The sequence below is a fragment of the Tetrao urogallus genome, assembly GCF_951394365.1.
Source record: "Tetrao urogallus genome assembly, chromosome: 6".
Lineage (NCBI taxonomy): Eukaryota > Metazoa > Chordata > Aves > Galliformes > Phasianidae > Tetrao > Tetrao urogallus.
Window position 1 is genome coordinate 2744529 of NC_136819.1, and position 21426 is coordinate 2765954.

A 21426-nucleotide genomic window follows, 5' to 3' on the forward strand; every position below is an offset into this window, starting at 1 on the left:
TTCTTATTGTTTTAAGCCCTTCCATTACTCAGAATTGATTGCATGTTGTACACATGGTCACGTTTGCTTTCTCCAAAGTAAATTTTAAGGCTTCTCTGAAAGACCTAAGAAAAGGCAGAGCATTCTGCCTGCTTGTGCAGATGTTTCCCAGCTGCTGGTTTTCCATGTTTCTTCTCTGAGGATGCCATTCTTTTTTCTGGGGATTTCAGAATCTGTGAAATTTTGGCTTCTGAGAAAGACAGGCAGTGCATCTTTTGAGTATTTTGCTCTAAGTTTACCAAGTCCACAGGTAATGACTTTGGGAAGGGAAGGAAAGAGAGTCTAGAGGGAGAGAAAGGCAAGACAAGAAGTCTTGTGGATCCTTAGTGTGGGAATCTTAGTCTGACGCAGGCCATTTCTTTTTTTCTTATATAAGTTAATAAAAACATTAACAGCAGAATATCCTGCATGCTGATTTTTTCAAACATGCAGAGCTAGCCTCTCAGATGCTCCTCCACCACTGGAGTGCCAGTGGTACAAGTGGGTAGCACCACCTGCTGGCATTGCCTTCTGAAAGCTGTGTAGAATTGCCCTGAAAGGTAAGACTAGAATGCCTTAAGCAGCATTTATCTAGCAAACCTTGTATACTAACAGCCTAGTGGTGTGTAGATAAACTTCCAGTCATGGCCAAAAACCCAGGGCCACAGTGATCCTCACTGCAATTCCTCAACATGACTAAATGATTGCTTTGGATAAATCTTAATGTACTTCAGTCAAAGAAAGATAGAGTAATTCAGTCTCAATGAATCACGTGGCATGAAATATCTAGCACAAGATGTTTCAAAGAAGGTACATTACTATTAAGTAGGTGATTAAATAGGTGGGTTTTTTCCACTTCCACTGAACTTTTGAGTCTTGCAATATATGCATGCACACAGTACAAGCAAGAGTTGGAGGAGCAGTGAAGCCTCATAAATGCTTGTGTGCATCTGTTTAAGAAAAGAAATCGAAAGCATTGCTTTAATTACGTATTGCTAATTATAATAAGCAAGTTTGCTAATTATAATAAGCAAGGGAGCAAGAACACCTGGGTGGTTTCCTAAAATTTCCTGTGATCATCCAGCTCACCTAGCTGAAGCATTGAGAGGGCTGGAATTACCCTGGCAGGAGTGCACATCAGGAGCAAACGCTGAAGGACTTCCACTTCTCTGTGAGCTTCCTTTTTGATTCGTTGAAGTTAGGGGTGGCTGTGGTTTGGTCCTGTCAAACTTGCTGTGAATTCTCTCTGAAGGAGACAGATAGGAGCAAGTATTGAAATTCCCAGTGCGTTTGCTTATGGTTCACTGCCAATCTGAACTGCAGCAACACGCTGATAACTGCGGATCTTGGGCTCTTTATTGCTCTTCAGTGAAAAAAGGGCAATTGAAAAAATACTTTTATATTGTAAATACCATTTAATGAACAAATGCTAAGCTAAGGTGGAATTCCAATTCCACTTCCAATTTCTAGTTCCACTTGATTATTATTTCCTTGCAAATGACGCTATGCTAGATGCAGGAGCTGTACTCAGAAATGAGAAGGCTGACACTTGTGCCTTCTGCGTTCATTCACCACATCAGAAAGGGCTGCCATATGTTATTAAGGATTCTCTACCTTAATTTTTTTTTTTTTTTTAATGTATCTTAGAACTGGAGGAGCTCTGATTAGGTAAACATGCAGGCTTCTGATCCTGAAATGAGGTCTGAAGAGGCAACCCATGAATTGGTAGCTAGCCATGCTCTGTGCTCTGTGGGTGCCTGATCACAGCTGGTGCTTGGCAAGCTGAGTCCTTGTGAAACATTGGGGTGCAACCAGCTGCACTTCTTGGTGCTTTCTGTGTGAAGTAAGATATGCAGAAAATGTTTGAAGAGAGTCAGATTTCATAAGTTGATGCTTAACCACCTTTTTTGCTATGCCTGGTTCAGGCAAACACAGAGGCAGTAGCAAAGGAGAAGTGATTACACAACTTCTTGGTACGTGAACCACAGGTGGGATGCTATCCAAGCTCACCTGAATTGTTGGGAGAAACCACCTTCGTTCATGCAGAATATAATTAAGATAGCCATCACCTCTCTTAGGCCCTGATGCCAATGAGGTAGCTCATTAGGGTAGCATGGAAGCTTTTGTAGTGAATTACAGGGGGGAAAAAAAAAAACAAAACAGAACTGCATCAGGCAGCTTCTGTGATAACTGAGCGTATTCGAAATACCCAGAGGGAAGAATGTGTGCTTTCCTTTTATAATCATTGTGATGTAAATGCTTTCCTATTGAGGTGCTGTCTGTGATAGGCACTTAGCTCTTTGTTCATCAGATTTTGCTTCTATGAGATCCTGACAGCATGGCCGTCAGTGGGAGCCTGGCTATTTAATTCCAGTGAGTCAGGCTTGTGGTGTGCTCACTTCTGCAAGCATTCAGACTCGGACTTTGAACAACCCTGGGATGGACGGGGGAATTGAGGCAGGCTAAAGACTCTCTATCTTATTTGAACAGTTCTGTGAAGCTAGAAGGACAGTATTTAATGATACAGTGATGTCACCCATATAGTTCTCAAAAGATTAAGTAGTGTCAGCTCCAGTCTATGCCGAATGCACAGAAGGATAATAAGCTTACTCACTGGGTTCATATTTTATTACCACTGTCAAATTTTTTTTTTTTTTCCAACAAAAATCATTGACTGTCTTAACTGCTGAGCTTATACAAGTCCATTGTAATTTTTGCAGTGATTAAATATTAAAACAGAGTGTAATTTCAGAGGAAATAAATTTAGAGCAGACCACTTTGTTCTTTAGCAGAGGATCTCTGCTCCTGTCACTTAGGATATGGAGCAAACATTCTTCCCTTCAATAGCACAATTATTCAAAAATGTTTGCAAGAATCCCTTTGTAGAATTTGTGCTAGTGTTTTAGAGTCAATCTTGTATTCCAAAAGGAAGATGAAGTTAGGTTTAAGATTCAACAGCTGACAAAGTAGCGCAGCTTTACAAATGAAATTTGGAGTTGAAGGAGCCTGACTGTATGTGAAAGTTACCTAAAAATAAAGGTGTTTCACTGTGGCATTTAAGTTTAAAGATTCCCAAATCTCCTATCTCTCAAGAACTTCTGATGCCTTACCTTTACAGCCATTGCAGGTACTTCTTTGTGAAGTGAAAAAGAGTACTTGGATGCTCTTAGTTTCTTAAGCATGTCTTAACATGCAACATTTGTGTTTTCGTTTTAACAGATGTTATTTTTTAAATTAATAGCTTTCGCTAAAGTCAGTAGATTTTGAGAACATCATGTCTTTACACTGTAAGACACTGAAAAATGTCTGCTTAGATCAGGAATAGCTACAGACCCTTAGCACATGGCAGCTTCTGTGATGTGGGTGTAACATCTTTTCCATGTGAAATGTAAGAAAAGGTACTTTTGAGTTTAGTTGCCTTTTTCATAGCATTTTCTTTGCTATTTTTCTTGTTTTCTTTTCAGCTTATTAGTGCATATTGGAAATCAACTTTTGGGGGGGAATGCTATATTATTCTTGGAATGCTGAATGCCATCTATAATCTAATGGGATTTTTTTTTCAGTGTGAAAGTCTCCTAGACCTGCTCTTGAAGTGTTCTAAGCATATTATTAATCCTAAGCATGCACTCATTGAATTTTACCTTTAAAATGCAGTAAAAGTATCTCTTTATGCTGAATGTTTGATGTGCTTTAGTACCCATCAGTGATGAAGAGGAAGGAGGCATTCTCTTTGATAACATTGCCAAATCTGCCATTGACCCCTTTGACACCTCTTCTGGATCTGTACAGCTAATTGCTATCAAACCTGTGGCACTACCTGCTGTTCATGCTGCATCAGATAGAAGTCAGGAATCTGCCATCATTAATGGAGAGGTAAGGACCATCTGATAATGTCTGCAGCTATTTCCTTGGCTCTATCCAGAGGTGGCATCATCTTAAGCCTATTTGGAGTTGGGGATTAGTAGGAACTTTTCTCTCTGATTCTGTATAAAGCTGCAGGTACCACTGTGGGCTCTGAGGTCAAAGAATTTAAATCTGTTTCCTTATTGCATATGTGAATGTATGTGACCTTGGAAGAGGCAACTTTCTATGTTCTTAACTTCTTAATATCCTTCCGTTTTATCATATTCATTTTAAGAGAACAAGTAATAAGAGCAGAGAGATCAAGATCTTTCTCTGTGTGAATTTTGTAGGTAAACCTGGAGACTGTAGATCATCTGGATCCCAATCTACCCTTTCTATACTGAGCAGTACTTCTCATTCAAAGTGAGAAGGCATAGAGCAGGACCATGGCTTTGCTCAGTCTGCATTCCAGCCTGTGCACAGAGGGTACAGCTGTTTCCTGGGAACAAGGTGGAATGGCAAAGATTGAGATGCTGACTAAAAACCATGCTTTGACTCCTATACTTGTGTATTGAGATTATGTAGGTCTTTTTTTTTTTTTTTTTTTTGAGAAATACATTCACAAAGAATTGAGGTTCATATGGGAGGGTTTAGAATTAGATGATCTTAAAGGTCTCTTCCAACCTAAACTATTCTATGATTCTACATAGAATTCTTAAAGAGGATGTACAAGCCTGAGAGGTTTCTTGTTTGCAAACTTGCACTGCAACAGCTATTCAGAGATCAGCCTGAATCTCTCTGCTGCTGTTCTGTGTGCTGCCACCAGAAACGCAGTAACAGACAGTGTCATGGCTTTCCCATGTGGGCCTGGATTAAGCAGTGTGTCACGGTCCATTTCATGCTTGTATTTTAAGCCCTGATGTGCCACATAGTTTCTAAACGCAGGGAAAGGCTTATCTAGAATTCATCGTTTATATAAGCCAACAGAATGATGTTCCTAGTTCTATGCAGTTTTCTGTACATACGTATTTTGGAAATTGTGAGAGGAATGTAGAATTGCCTCTGAAATGAGCAAATCCCAAGCAAATTACTACCTTTCCCCTAACCAACAATGTGAAGCAGGAGATTATTATGATTTTTTTTTTTAATACTTAGAAGTGTCCATAGGAACGTGACATGCACCAGGTCAGACAAAATACCCAGTTTATTTTAGGTTTTTATTTCTGATAGGGTCCCAGAACAAATTTCTGAGATAACCGTACATGAGCCTATGATGACATCTCACCAAAATACTTCCCCAGCCATCAGCAATGAATTATTTGTGGTTTTCTTTAGCTAGAGGTGATGGCTCAGTACTTCCTGGACCCTGCAGTGATTTTCATTAGTGACTTCTCCCCAGTGTCCCCAGAAGCAACTGACTAACATAATCAGTGTTTTTCTTCGGTGGGTGTATCTGAGTCACTGTTTAGATGGTACATAGATTTTTAGGCTAAAATTATTTAACCATCTGCCAAGCCATAAAAAATGCAGCAACTCTGTTCACTTGCAGTTCCTCGCTGCTTACAGATGGCACGGTGTGGTACAGAAAGCACTCTGTAAAATGACACATGAAGCGCATCAAACACGCTCTAAGAGTACTGTTTGGAAGCAGTCAGCCCAGCACCGTCCTCAAAACATCTTTTTGCCTTTTAGGTGAACAAGGCTTTGAAGCAGAAGTCCGATATAGAGCATTACCGCAACAAGCTGCGTTTGAAAGCCAAGAGGAAGGGGTACTATGATTTCCCACAGGTTGACAACAGCAAGGGGTTGACAGACAGAAAAAGGATGTATGAGAAAAACCAGAAAGAAATTGACCACATTTTGGATCCCGATCCAGATGTATCATCTCCGTTTGCTGAGCCTAAGAACAGGTGAGACTTTTTATATGCAGTTCTTCCTCTGGGACGGAACTTGCTGTCCAGGGGTTTTGAGGAATTGGAAGGTCTGTTCTTAAGCAGGCAAATGTTTGCTGATTGATCCCTCCCACTTCATGAAGAAAATCGACATAGCCTGTGATTATTTGTGAAGGCACGTAATCTGATAAAAATGGCATGTGATTAAAAAGAAGTAAATTGGAAGGCAAAGAAAATATGGGAAGGGACTGTTCCAAGTTTTTCTGTCATTTTCCAAGTAAATAAAAAAAAAAAAAGCAGTATAATTTTTATTTGTAAATACGGAGAGTAGACTTAAGCCAGAAAGTTAGCATGTGAATTATTTTCCGAAGTTCAGTGATGTTATTATTTTGGTACTATCTTTATCAGAATGTAGCTATTGCAGTAGGCATAGGGGATTGCAGCCTCTACAATGCCTGCATATTCAGTAAATCCTGCAGGAATATCCACAAGAATGTGCATGTGCCTTCCTGTGTCCTAAACAGAGAGAGTCAATTCAGGTGAATTACCTGTAACATGAAACTAGCAGGTTATGTAACAATACTGTGGTTTGGTTAATGCTTCGTTGTCTTTTGAAAGTAACATAGCAACATTATTTGTCTCCTTGCTTTAAAAATGAGAGGGTGAGGTAAGTGCCAACTCTGCCTGAGTAGGTGGATGGACCTGCTCTGCTGCTGGATGCTCCTTGATACACAAGTTGACACATTCAGAGGAGGAGATGACACCAGTCCTAGCCAGTGTAGCCCAAGAGAGGGATGGCGTAGTATTCAGTTTCCTCCTCCTTAGGGGTGATGAAGATGCAAGAGGGGAAGACTTACTAAAGAGTGTGTGTGCCATTACACCTCTTATCACAAAGGCTCTGATTCTTGCTGTGAATGGGGACTAGCAGTAGTTGATCTACAAGAGGAAATTAAAGTACATTTGCTCTGGAAATGGTACTTTTGCCTTGAGGTATGGTCTTGCATCTCCTGGAAAGTTCAGTCCCAAGTTTTCCTGTGGAAAAACAGTGTTTTCAGATGAAAAAGACTGTAATGATAATTATAAAAGCAGTTTTGATCCAGAATGTGAGCAACAACTGCAATCAGGTGTACTTTTTTAGGCCTAGAGTCAAATGGCAGCCCTCGATGGACTGGTGACAGTGTTGCACGGTCCAATAGAGAATAAAGGTGGTGGCTTAACTGGTGGCTTAACAAGGTGTTTTACATCCTTGCTGGAAGGCCTCAGGCATGAATTTCTTGTGCTGTTTTCTAGTGAGTAGGGAATGAGCTGCTTCAAAAGCAATGGAAAGTTAACACACTGAACCCTTAGCATGCAGGAGTCCCGCTCTGTCTGCGGTCTGTCATGAGATGCAAATGAAAAAAATAAGAATTCTGATATGGCTGTGGTGCACATATAGTGAAGGACTTAGGCATTGCTTTGGATGTTTATGCTGTGGCACGTGGGAAATGATTAAACTACTGCACATGAAGCTTTAATGCTAACCGTCTGCTCTTTGTTAAATATACAAATGCTTGCTTGCTTGTGTGCCAATGTGCTGAAAGGTTCACAAATGCTTTTTTTTCCCTGTGTGCTTTCTAATTTGCTGTGTAGATCTGTCATAGTCTATTTGAGATTGTAATTACTGGCATCATAGAAACTGCTCGAAGGCAGGTGCACTACTGTAGAGAAATGATTCCCTTCTGTGGCTGAACCATAAGATTTACTTGTTGAATATATAGTCTGTATCCGTATGTAGTGAGAAATAGGAACCACTTACGGCGCATTTCTCTATAAAGATGCTAAGCATTTTGAGAACTTTACAGATGTTGCAGATGTTTAAGAACTTCTTGCCAGCAGATGTGTTCTGAAGTCTGTATTAAAACTGGATGTGCTAACACACACGTTGCAGCATTTTTGCCTTCAGTTTGCAAGTAAAAGAATGATGACTAAAACAACATCCTTCTAGAGGAAAACCTTGAATAAAACTTCAAGGTAAATGTGGCCTAAGTTACTGCTGAATGAATCAACACAGTTGTGTTTCCGTAATGAAATAAAAACTCTTTTAAAGTGATCAAGGTTAGGGTGAAATCAAAATACTGGATTCACAGTGTTTCCTGCTTTGTATAATTGTTTGGATGGCTATTGTTACAGCACATAAGCATCTATTTTAAAATGTTTTCTTTTAAATCATTAAGAAGTTAGTCAAAGATCTCAAAATTTCTAGGGAAAAGTCTGTTTTCCTTTTTTTTTTCCTCTTTTGTGTGTATTCCACTGGCTTAAATAATGTTATTCCAACATTTCCAAAATATAGTGGATAAGACAGGTGCAGCTGATTGCATTATTCAAGATCACTTTTGCAATTTGGTTTTGTTTGAAATGCTGTTGAAAAGTGATTTACAACAAATCGCCATTTAATAGTTTGATTTGTTCAAGAACAAACATTTTTTGTGCTCTTGGTTCTTTTGAGTTTTCTGCACATTAAAATTAATGTTATAAAATGTTTCAGTTGTGCTCCCAGGAGGCATTCGCTAACCCATTTGAATGCCAGTTGTTAGTGTTCATACCTCCTTTCTCATTAGTAAAGCTTTCACAAATGAGCTAATCGGCAGTCTCCAGGCAGTTTTTTTAAAGATGTTTCTGATTATACCTCCTATTCTGAGTTTTTCCTTAATAGTTTGTAATCAGGTCAAGAATCTGCATATGTTAGAGAGTTGTGTACCTGAAACCCTTATAAGATATCACAACTGCTTCAACCAAGTATTAATGGGCCTGCTATAAACCTTGTACAGAATTTGAGATCTTCAATGCAGGAACATAAAAATTGCCAGATCTGATTTACTTAGTTTAATAAGAAATGTAAAGCTTGGTTGCTGTTGAGTTCGGTTTCTTTTTTTGGCCTATGCTTTATCCATCCTGATTTGTGTAAACGTCGGTCTCTCTGGGTCTTTTGTAACTCTTTCTGCCTGTTGACCTTAACCTCAAGGCTTTTACCTCCAAGATGCCCCAGAGAATTTCTAAGAGCTGGTCACTAAAATCTCTGTAAATGTAGCAGTTCTTAATTTTTCTTTGTAAATCTATCCCGGTTTCATTATAAGAAATATTGATGTGGCATCTTGCAAGCAGTTCCCTCCCACTCCTGTCTGTTTTCTCATACACTTTGCTGGATGTTTGTTTCAATGGAACATTGTTCCACTTCTTTCTCACTGCTCACAATTTGTCACCAAAATCTCTGTACCCCCATCTGAGTGTGTGAAAGGTGTTACATTTTTTAGGAACAGCACCTACTTTATTTTTTACATGTAAGTCATACCAGCTAACACTGAAAGGGTTCTGATATCTTCTAGGGACGTATTTCATTTGATAAACTCCGCCATATGGTGCCTGTATCTTAATTTTACTTTCTTTACTAGCAAACAAAATTTCCAATCTCTTTAAAATACAGTTGATTCCTGGGAGTTCCATATACCTTCTATAAAAAGTGACATTTTCTTTATGATCTTTATGATGACAAAATAATTTTTGTTTGTTTATATTCTGTTAATTTTACTGTTTTGTTGTCTGATGTCTTATAGGCAACAGATGAAGAACTCAATATACAGAAGCCGGCAGTCTTTGAACAGTCCTAGCCCAGGAGAAACTGAGATGGATCTTCTAGTGACTCGAGAAAGACCTAGGCGTGGAATTCGTAACAGTGGATATGATGTAAGTGTATCAGGTGTATCCTGTGAAATTGGCTCAGCCAAGACTTAGTTCATTCCTGAAAATGGAAAACTGTTGATAAGCTCCAAGCCAGAGTGTCCTCGGGTGCTTGACCTTGCAGGACGTTGTGTGCACTCAGCATCCTGAAAGAGGCTCAGGATATTCTGAGCACAGACTGCTGAACGTACTTTATACTTTACATCATTTTGTTGTCTGAAATGGAAACAAAATGTTCTCGGAACATTATTACAAAAATACTGATTTTTGAATTTAGCTAGTTCTTTCAAGTATGCAACTGCTTGCAGGACACCAATATCTTTTCAATGTAATTAAAATCCTATTTTTTCTTTACCCCTTATGCTGCTCTCTTGATTCAGAAGAATGGACAACCAACTTCTAGGAATTGCACTGAAGTCCAGATGTCAGTGGTTTGTGGAAAACCCCTAGGAAATAGCCACATTCTTGTTCTCCTCTTACTATCTCAGAACTGGGAGAATTTTGAATATTTAAATGTTAAAACCAGGCAGAGTAGATTCTGCACTGGTTTGTGGTCCAAGGAACTCACACAGCCAGCATAAGTTTAGGGTAGTTGTTTTGTGCAAGGTGAACATACACTGGGTCTAAGTTGACACAGCATGCACCCAAACTGAAGATGAAAAAAAACCCATACTCCTAAGGTAAAGTAGAGTTTTTCAGTCCATTACGTATACAAAAAGCTGTAGCACAGCCATCCCTGAAGATCGATTCCTGTAGAAGATCTAAGCATTTCTGGAAAATGAGAAAGTTAATCTGGTGATTGTTCATCCAACTTGGCTAATTGTTAACTGTCAGCTGGCAGGGATGTATTTTTAGCAAGGTGAATGAATTTATCAAGGTCAAGGAATGTGATCAGGAAAGTTTATTTTACAGAATTAAGTGGGGCAGATAGTGATTTTGGAAGTCAGCTTTTGAATTTTTGAAAATCGTTTCCTGCGTGTTGACACTTCCCATCAGATTGTATGAGTCAGGCTGTGCCGTGTAATTGGAATGACTGCCTCACTGCTTTCTGAGGCATAAGAATATATTGCACTAACCTGCAAAAAAAAAAAAGAAAATGAAAGAAATGAGAACCACCCTGTTGCACTTAAAACAGCCTACATTTTGCAAAAAAAAAAAAGTTTTTGTGTTTACCCTGCTTATGTGCTAACTTTCTTAATAGTTCATCATCAAGCTGGACTTTCCTCTGTATTCTGAAAATCAGATGTTTCAAGAGCCTGAAATTTTTTTACTGTACTAAAACATAGTTTCTCATAGGTAAAATCTTTCTGAAATGAATGTTAAAAGCACTCTAGCAGCACACATGGCCCCCTGCCAGTAGTGCAAAATGAGCATGTCATAATATGTATCCAAAGATGTTAGAAATACACTTGGATATGTTGTGTAAATTGCATAGAAAAGATTTTCAAGTAAAATTTTTAAAAGCCCTGCAAGTGGTATAATGAGCTCGTGCAGGCTCATGATCTCCTCAGCATAGTTACAGTCTCTGACAACAGCATATCTCACACAAGATTTCCTTGCTTTTCTTTTTGCACTGTGGCAGAGGGAGTTGTCCCTGGTGTAGTGTTGTTTTTTTTTTTTTTTAACTGATAAGTTACATAAAATTCTCTTTGACTGATGCGCTGCAGATTCACTGCAGTGCACCTCTTCGAACAGTGGAAGTATTTTTGTCTGAAAGCAGAAAAATGCCATGGGAAAATGGAACAGGATGTTGAAATCTAGTTCTCCAGCCTCTGCTTGCAGCGTGGGCTGATCTCCCTCCCTCCTTTTTGAGCTACCTTGGTGCTTTGCCAAGCTTTTGACAGGCTTGCTCTCCCAGGCACAAGCTGGCGCTTAAATCTGCGTTAATGCATGGAATCCATGTTGATCCCATCGTGGTGCTTCAAAACACCACTGTAAGTCTGAGCTCTGGAGATGGGTGTAAGTACTTCAGACGTTTAGAGCTGAGGTATTGGCCCAGAGGAATTATTTTATTGGATTAGTTTCTTCAGCTGTTAGGGCTATGTGGCGGTCTACTGAGGAAAAGGTGTTAAAAAGCTCAGTAATGTTATAATGTGTTTATGAATTAGGGCTGCTTTGTATGCTGGACCTCGTGTCCTTTCTTTTTTACCTAATAACATCTTGTACAGTGTTTTGACATCTGCTTTGCTGTTTTAAAGGATCCATTCTTTTAACCTTCTCCTTCTACTACATGATTTAACATCAGTTTCACCAACTTAGCATGAACGTTGTGTTTGATAAGCCATTCCAAATGAGGAAATTCATGAAGCAGATACCCTGCGTTACCTTCAAGTCATGAGATTTTTGAAGAATAACAAATTGCTTTTTATTTTTTGAGCTGTTACCAGCCTGCCTAGGATACGTGGTGTTTTAGCTTCCCAGCCATGACAAATGGTGGTGGTTGCGTGTGGGGTTTTTGTTTGGTTTTTAAATAAAATAGGTTGTTTCCCTAGAATCTTGAAGAAAGATTGAGAATGGTTAGATCAACATGCACGACAAAATCACAACGGTTTTTGGGTGATCTGCCCAATTTTGCCCTGCTCTGTAAATAGGAAAATAAGAGCTCGAAAATCTCTCACTCCATGCTAATGTTTTATTTGATTTTTTTATTTAATATTTTGTAAATAGTTTCCCTCAGATAGAGATGTCTATTATTTCAGTCACAGTTGTCTAAAATATTTTATTCCCAGTAATAATAATAATCAGAATATAAGGTCAGTAATCACCTACCTGTCTGTACAGAATGTGTAGCTTTTTATGCACACTGTTTGATATTCTCAGTATTCTCAGTGTTTAGTTTTATAGCACCTTTTTATCAATGGGTTATTGTTGAAGGATACCTATCTTCTAATTTTAACAAATCCAACCAGGGTTTGGGGATGGTCACCTTCACCTAAAACGCAAAGGAAACTTGAACATGTTTATTACTTCTGAGATCTTCAAAGACAATTATGAGTAGAGCAAATGCTGTAATGAAAGAGTCTAGAACCTTTGAGCTGCTAATGAGCTTTATGCTAGGGCAGAAAAAAAAAAAGGCAATTTTTTTGTGTAAAGGGAAGAAAATGACCTCATTATAAAAACCTAAGAATATGAAAAAGAATGTACTCATCTAACTTTATTGATACAGTTACAGTAATGCAACTCCTCAAAAAGCTTTGAATTGGTGTTCACATGAAGAAGTTCATGATACAGTGATTTCATGGTACTGTTGCAGCAGCAGAATCCTGCTAGAAATGGATAAAATCCACCTCTGTACAGGGCTTGCTTTTCCTTCTTGGTGTGATTCTAGTATTACATAATAAATGTGCCTGAATGGCTTTTAAATATGTCTAATGTCAATGTTAACGTATAGTGGTGTCTATCTACAGTACTTACATCTTTCAATTGATAAAAGAGAAAATAGCACAGGCAGTGATATGAGGAAACAGGCAGTGATATGAGGAAACAGGCAGTGATATGAGGAAATAGAAATGAATTTTAAAACTTGAGCAAAAGTGTCACTGGTCTCCTCCCAAATTTTAGTGCCAGTTTTAAGTTGATAAGTCAAAGCTGGCTTAATGTCGACAATGACTAAAAATCTGTTATTCATATGATTTATTTTAGACATTATATTCTTCTACTGGACAGAATCAAGGAGAGTTGTAGTGGCTTCACTAAGGGGTTGTAGCAGAAAGCCTGATTTATTTCAACACTGGGTACCAATAGGTCTCTTGTGGGATTCCTTTCACTGATATTTTTATGGTTATAATGAAACAGAAGAAGCATGGCTATTAATCATCCAGTTAGACAGTATGATTCCAGAGGCTTTTCTTTGGTTGCAGTTATTATCCTAGAAGGGACCCTGGGAGTATCTCAATAGAGGGGCCGAGGCACTGGGGGGTGCCCAGTCTGGAAGAGAGGAGTCCAGGAGGCTCCTTGCTCTCTGCAGCTCCCTGAGGAGGGGAAGCACAGGGAGAGGTTAGGAAATTTCAGGGGAACTCCTAAACCTTAGATCTTCTGCAACCTTAATGTATGTGAGTAAACAGAAGAACCTCAGTCCCTGTAGCTGAAACAAGCAGTCCCTTGTATGCAGTCCTTCATAGTAATGGTGCCATTTAGGGATCTGTACTCCTGGTACAGTTGTATCCCATTGATACTAACAACTAAGAAAAGAATTTAAACATTAATTCTCATTGTTTTTAAGTGAATCCTTAACAATTTAATATGCTACAAGAGCGTCTCTGATAGTTTTTGCTGCAAACAATGAAGGATGTGAAAGAGTCTTTGAATCCCTGGCTATTATCCTTGCCTGCATGATGTAATTTCTTTCAAATTCTTGTCATGTGTCTATACTGTAACAAGTCTTGACGTTGCATACGTTAAATCAGTGTTCGAGAATGCTTTGTGTGAAGCGGCAGAAATGCTGTCTTGTAAAGCTTTTATGTGTACATACTTTTACTCCATCCAACAGACTGAGCCTGAAATTATAGAAGAAACAAATGTTGACCGTGTCACTGAGCCTCGGAACTACACCAGGTCCCGTCAGGCCAAAGGCCACTCAGAGACCTCAACTTTAAGCTCTCAGCCCTCCATTGATGAGGTTCGACAACAGATGCATATGCTCTTGGAAGAGGCTTTCAGCCTGGCCTCTGCAGGTCACGGAGGACAGAGCAGGCAGGAGGCCTACAGCTCCGCACCACACTTGCCCTATTCAGAGGTGGTGACCAGCGCTCCTGGTACCATGACCCGACCTAGAGCGGGTGTGCAGTGGGTGCCCACATACAGACCAGAAATGTATCAGTACAGTCTACCAAGACCAGTAAGTGAACTTCTCTTCAGTACGCTTTAATACCATAAAGATATTTCTATTCTAAGAACTTTTTTTTTTCCTTTTTAAGATGGAGTCCCATTTTCATGCTTAAAAACTGAGCATAAAGCCATGTTTACAGTAAATAAGTTTGTGTAGTGGGGCATGTTTCTCTGTCTTTACACATGCCCATATCTCGCATGAAGACTCTTAAAATCTGTTTTAGCAGCAAGGTGACCTTATTTATGTTTTGCTTGAAAGAATAGGCTGCACTAAGCTCCAGACTGTTCAACGGATAAAGAACTGGTCTGCATGTCTCCTGTTGATTGAATGCATATTTGGAAGCAATGTGTTTTTTTTTTTTTAAAAACATCTGGGCATGAAACATCCAACGCTTCTGCACAAATTCCACCAGTGAGAAACATCAGCCCAAGCCAGGGAACCAAGCGCAATGCAAAATCTGCATGACCTGAAATGTGGGCTGATATTGGCAGCCTTACAGTTATATCTATTGGTGTGGGACTAAGAGATGGCTCAGTGCCACAGGTTTCTCGGCTGACCTTATGTAGGTCATTCTTGATGCTTTACTTGCTCGCCTCAATTTGCAACTAACAATTTCTTATCTCACAGAAATAATAAAATATTTTGTAGATATATAGACAGCAATAGCAGTAGTGCTGTGGGCATCCTTGGTAGGTCAAGCTACCTCTGAATTCCAAGGTACTGTTACTCTGAAACTGTATCTATCCATCTCAGTGGGGGGGGGGGGGGGGGGGGTGAAGCTGCATTAAATTTACATTGTTCATTTCAATGCATTTTAGGGGTCAGAAATGATTTGTTTTGTTTTGAAATAATGCATTTCAAATTGAGTCTCCTAAAATGCCTAGAAAAAGAGAATAAAGCAGAAAAAGTGTCCTCTCTTTAAAATAACTGTAACTGTGACTTTTTCTCATGACAGTAAAAAGTACATTAGAGGATGCTGCTTCTGAACTATTCTAAACATAAGTGAAAGTCAGTGGCACTGCCTGCGGAGGCTCACGCTGGTGCTATTTTAAATCATGCTAAGGGATATTTTTGGCCCTTTGAAACTACCGCAGTGAACTTCATATATGGCATATAATGGGATTTTATGGCTAGAATTCGATTAGAAGCTCAAGAGACAGTTAATAGCTATCCAAATTACTTTGACACTTGAGAAAGACTTTTTGAAAGGAAATGAAAATCATTATATGGAGTGAGATTTAAGAAAATGTAATTGCCATACTTTTTTGGTGATTGCTTCACTATTTTCAAACTCAATCATCTACTTGTTTTCTGGGCTTTAAAGCACTTGGTTATCTTTCTGGGGGCTTGAAGATAATGTTAAGCACTTCCCTGAAGACACTTACATTTTAACTGGTTGCCGTGGGGTAGGATAGTTGCAGGCTAATGGTGCTTGGATAGAGGTTGTTAGTTCATAGTTTTTTGCCAGTCTGTTTTGAGATGGAAGTCCTACTTTAACTGAAATGTTTACTCGTTTGTTCTCAATTGGGGAAGGAGGATTTCAATTAGAAAAACCCACTTGCAGTGTACGTGCAGAGTGATGTGTGCAGGAAAAATATGCAAGAATTGCTGCTCTCAATGTTTTAGTACCTGTTTGTCTGCCCGTGATACCTCTGTTGGGTAATCCTGACAGATGCTGAAAAGGGAGGCACCAGGTAGTTGATCAGGCCAGAGTACAGCAGGGCTGGCCGTGGAGCAGCTGTAAAGTGGCTGGTGTACCGAAGGTGTCTGTTATGACTGGAAATTTGGATTTAAGATTTTCCTTGTTAGATGGAACAAATGCAGACATTGGCTTTATTTGTGGGTTTCTAAGTACAATGTAAGCATGAGGATCTTCAGCCCATCACTATTTTCTGAGACGTGGGCCTTCATGGCCTATACATTACATTCAACCTTTTAGGAGCTCACACAGTCTTTCCAGTAATTTGAGTGCACTTAAGCCAGCATTTATTGCAGAGATGTTTCATAGATGATACAAGTGCTGAATAAGATTTCTAACACTTGTATTCTCTACTTTTATACAGCATAAATAATAAGACTGAAGCATATGTCATATGTCTCCTGGACCCAAATTCTTACAGCTTTCTTGCTCGGCTGTAGTTATTACTCCACTGGTTTGCTTTTAAGATTCTCAGTGTTTTAGCCAAAAAAAGACTCACTGACGTTTCTCTCTGGAAGGGTGGTGTGAGGTCTGCAGTCTGATACTTGTGCTATCTGAATTTGAAATGTGATTAATTTAACAGGAATTGTTGTCGACTCCATATTACACAAGATCTCATTTTTGGACAAAACAGGGTTTGGAATCTTTTCAGAATGCTCCTATATAAAAGGTTTTTTTGTTTGTTTGTTTGTTTTTTTTTGGAAAAGCAAAACTATTGCTGTTCAAATTTGCAAAAACAGCAAAAATCTTCAGCACCTTCATTTGGAAGAACAAAATTAGGCAAATTTCTTGTGAAATCAACATCTTCATATACGCTGGCTTGTTTTTGCTTTTTTAATGTTTTTTTTGTTTGTATGTGAGTGCTTCTTTTGTAAGTTAGTTTGCTTGGCTTTCTAGCAGCATACAAGTTTCAGTGAAGTTGCTTTGTTTCTGTAATCATGTCAGTCTAGTACCAAAGGGCTCATCTAAACCTCCAACAGACATGCCTCTGTAGTCTCTAAACATTCTTATTCTATTTGTGTTGCATGTAGGAAAAAACTAATACTGCAGCATAACATCTTACAGAGAGTCTAGAAAGCTGAGAGTTCCTTGTCATAACTATTTTGGAGGAAGCTGAGCACAGCAGAGAACTGACTGCTCTCCACCAGAGTGGACAGTCCCTTGGTGAGGCACAGCAAATCTTTGGATAGGATTTTTCACTTTAACAGGATTCCCTTTGCCCAGCCGTTAGCGACACGGTGCCACTCGTTCAAAATTGTTCATCTCCTATTTAAGCAGCAAAATAAGTGCTTGGATTTTCTACTTCATGTTTTATTCCTCTCCACGTTTTCAGTGCGAGTTGCAGGAAGTTTGTGAGGCATTCATTGTGGTATCTTAAAAAGCTTCATTTGATGTCCACATTTCAAAGCATGTGCATTAGTACACAAGAGAAAACCCGTATCTGCCTCTGCTCCTTTCCATCAGCCCTGTTGTACTCAGTAGCATTTGGAGTCACCAGCCACTCTGAAACATATGCTGTACCTTTAAGATAGGGAAAAAATAGTTTCATGCTTAGTACAAATGTGTGCTGAGGGCAAGATGTAGGATGAAAGGGTTATGGAGCCAGAAGGAAGTGTTCAGTTCAGCATTGCTAGCTTTTCGGGTACAGAAGAAGCATTGCAGACCATTTCAAGTCCAGTGTTATTAGAAATGTAAATTAAACTTTGATGCAAATAGCATTTTGTTTGTTCTGTACGTTTATTTCGTTAAAAATCAAAATCAGTATTTCCCACCCCTGGCTAGGAAATGTGCTATTGCATTTTCAGTTTTTCCCACCTAGAGATGGAAATACTTCAAATAATGTTGTAGCGTGGTGAAAGTGAATATTTAGACACATCATAGGTGGTGTGAAAGGAAAACCGATTTTCAAAGACATGCCTTTGAGGGGCCCTACCCTGCTTTAAAAGAGACCAGGATGAGAGGTGAGAGAGAGATGCTTCGTTTGTATTGCTTTTCCCTTAGCTATGCTGGCATTAAAAGTCAGCTTTTTGTTAGGTTATCTTTTCCAGTTTTGCAGCAGAGAAAAAGCATAATGGAACACTGTCTAAAAGTGTGATATGTAAAGGTGATTGCTGTATGATAATGGTTTTGGAAATTTAGTGTGGGATTTATATTGCCAAATTCAAACCTAGATGTAGGTGTTAAGTCTGAGTTAATAGTGTAAATCCTGTGGGCTCTTTCAGCAGGCAGGAGGAGGGTGACTCATCGTGGTAACATGTTTTTAGCTTTCTCTGCTGTTTGCTGAGGCAGAGTCTCTGACTGAAGCAGAATCATCTCGTGTAGTTCAAAGCCTCACTGTTGGACTTTGGATGCTAGTTTTTGTCAGAATGCATATCTCTTGGTACTGCACAGCCTCCCCCAAGTTTGCTCTCTTTCTGATCTCTGTTTCTCTGAAGTGTTGTCAGTAAAAGCATAATGAAGAACAAATAAAGCATAACAGGTAGAATACAGGTGTCAATACTGTAGAGACTGATTTACCCCCCCCCCCTACCTTTAAGCATATTTAGCCAAATTGTGACCTCTAATTTACAGCATACCAAAGAATTTAGAAGGGGCGTTTTGTCCTACAGGCCACAGCACACAATTACTGGTCCTTCACGTGCATTAGTGATGAAAGCCAGAATAGCTATGAGCAAGATGCTCCATTTTGTGAGTTGGTGAGCTGATTGCATGCTCCTCTGAACTTTGTTTCAAAACAATTTGAATTGTTATTGCTTTAGAAAAATACAGAGCTTGGGGTTTTTGTGAAGAGTTTTCTTTTAATCTCTCCGGGGCTGAAAAAAGTTGGAAAATGCATTGCTTGTGGGCAGTTCCATTTCACCAGGCAGAAAAAACTCTGAGAATGTTTTATGAATCCTTAAAATGTTTTACTTTTGGAAAATGCCCCATCCTTGGAGACTTTCAAGACCAGGCTGTGAGCAATCTGATCCAGCTGTGGTGTCCATGTTCATTGCAGGGGAGTTGGACTAGATGGCCTTTAAGGGTCCCTTCCAACTCTAAGGGTTCTGTGATGCTATGAAGTGAAAATTCAGAGATCTTTTTCCTTTGAATCCAAATTGTCTGTGGAATCTCACATAATTGTGGCAGATCTACTTTCCCAGCAAGGTGAAAAGTGTCACAAAGGTAGAGTTTAATAAGTTCTGTTTTAATTAGACTGCCTTGCCTTTGTGAACTCATTTGTTCATGTTTTCTTCCATATCCTAAAATCACCCAAGCTTTGTAAATTCTCTAATAAAATTCCATTACTAGTGGTGCCACAGAATAATAGCCTCTAGTTGGCCAGCACTTGAAACGAGTATTTCATTTCTGAGGTTATTTACTTTTTAATTTGAACGTGGATCTCTTGGTGTTTCAGATAATATTTCTTTCTCCTACAGGCTTATAGATTTTCTCAGCTTCCTGAGATGGTGATGGGATCTCCTCCTCCTCCTGTCCCTCCTAGAACTGGTCCTGTGGCTGTTGCCTCTCTCAGGAGGTAGATAGCTTTTACTTTGTTCTCAATATGAACTCTAAAAACCACAGTTTTTTGTAAGAACTGAGACAAACCCTCAAGTAGCACTTGTGAGCCATCCAGTTAATAAAGAAACACTCATGGAATTAGAAACATGCTATTTTTATTTTCATTTTAACATCAAGAGGAAAGAAATAACAGCAAATTTTCTCTTCTATTAGCTCATCTTTTTCAATAAAATTAGGAAATCCTTGCCTCCAAATCACACAGTACATAATGAAATATTGTGTAGCAGATGTGCAGCAGATAGCTTGCACCCTGCTGTTCTCTGTTCTAACAACCTGCAATGTGATACTGATAAGTTATCAGTATCCTGGGTCTGGGGGGCTTCCACCTAGCTTTCAGATATCTAACACCTTGCTTTACAAAGCCAAGTATGAGTAAAATGCCTGATTCTTAGCTCAGTGTATACTGCCTCTTCCTTCATAAAAAGCATTTCAAGATATTTTCACACTTCTGTGGTGCAAGAGCTGATTTAGCCTACAGTGCTGTGCTGCTGTACACTGTAGAGTTCCAACTGTAATTCAAAGGCACTGCAAGCCTACTGAGAAATGCTGTAGAGTACTAAGAAGAAAGGAAACTTCTGAGTGTCTGCTAGCTGCATCCAAATATTCAGAGTACAGGTTCTCTTCTGGCATATTGTTTTATAAACCACTATGTTATAGTGCTATAAATCAATATAAATCAGTAAAGCTATAAATCAACTGGGACGCGTTGTTTCATGAGATGCTACAACTTCCCATGTGCAGTTTAGACTACTTTGTGACACCCTATCATCCTGTGTTTTCTATAATCTTGTATTGATGAGCTATGGTATAGCTCTGGTTCTTGTACTGCGTATCATAGGCATTTGTTTGAAAATCCAGTAAAACTGGGTAGCTTAATCTTAGCAGGCTCGTCATACTGTAGCTCATAGATGCAAATATAGCTGTCCTGTCCAATAGTTGGGATGTTAAATGTTTCTTTCTTTTTTTTTCCATTTCTAATGCTCAGGTCTACATCAGATATTGGCAGCAAAGTGAGAATACCAGAGTCCAGTGGGGTGGATCAGGCCCAGCATCACGATCCTGCATCTTATGCACCTGGTTCAAGAGCTCCAATGCCTGTAGGCCCGCTTGATCAATCGACTTTTCACTCAGGTGAGAAATAGACCTGCAGACCTAACTTGCAACTTCGAGAACCGTGTGATTTGTTTTGCATGTAAATGAGCTGATGAGAAATAGTAAGAACACACGATTATTTGGAGAAAGAAGGAATTGGGTATTTCTCCAGGTACAAATGAAGGGGATATATAAATGACTGCCTCTTTGCAAATGCAGAAGCAGCTACATTGTAAAGTATTGCTCATCCTGCAAAAGGAAAGGGAGACGGTCATTTCTGAAGGTAAAAGACCCCACCAGGTGGTCTTTGTTCTAGTATGTCATTCTGCTGGCTTACCTATCAGGACTCTGAGCCACCAAGGTCCAGTAGAAGAGTTCATCTGCACCAAAAATCTGGTGCAAATTGTAAGGGAGATTGTCTAGCTGATACAGAGGCTATTGGTTGTCAAGAGCACAAGTTATACTATTGATGGGGCTCAATGGCAAGAGGCAGCTTTCTGGCAGACCTCTGAACACACAGCAATTGTCATGTGTCTAAATAAATACAGCCTTGCATAGAGAGGCTGTCACCAGCAAATGTCAGAGAAGACTGGAAGCAACTTCTCACTGGCAAAATGTTTTCTTGAAGACCTGTAGAAAAAAGCTTTCAAGATTAGAAAAATTTTACACTGTCATTTCAGTTTTGTAAATGGCAGATTCATTAGACGTGACTGCTAATCTGCAAATAATTTCTTTCTTATCTTTCTCAGAAGTAATTGAGAGTTATCTGCATTGTATTCAAA

The 21426-nt window shown here is 39.2% G+C and overlaps 1 protein-coding gene across 1 annotated transcript in view; it reads left to right on the top strand.

The window, feature by feature from the left end:
- The window catches only part of KIAA1549L (KIAA1549 like), a gene marked incomplete at both ends in the record, with an annotated part of 98821 nt that overhangs the window by 71985 nt on the left and 5410 nt on the right, over positions 1-21426 (top strand). Inside the window, 6 exons of the mRNA XM_079537844.1 lie at positions 3713-3891; positions 5554-5771; positions 9344-9473; positions 13957-14304; positions 19411-19508; positions 20538-20683. Coding sequence (XP_079393970.1) covers positions 3713-3891; positions 5554-5771; positions 9344-9473; positions 13957-14304; positions 19411-19508; positions 20538-20683 — 1119 coding nt within the window. The remainder of the gene's footprint in view (positions 1-3712; positions 3892-5553; positions 5772-9343; positions 9474-13956; positions 14305-19410; positions 19509-20537; positions 20684-21426) is intronic.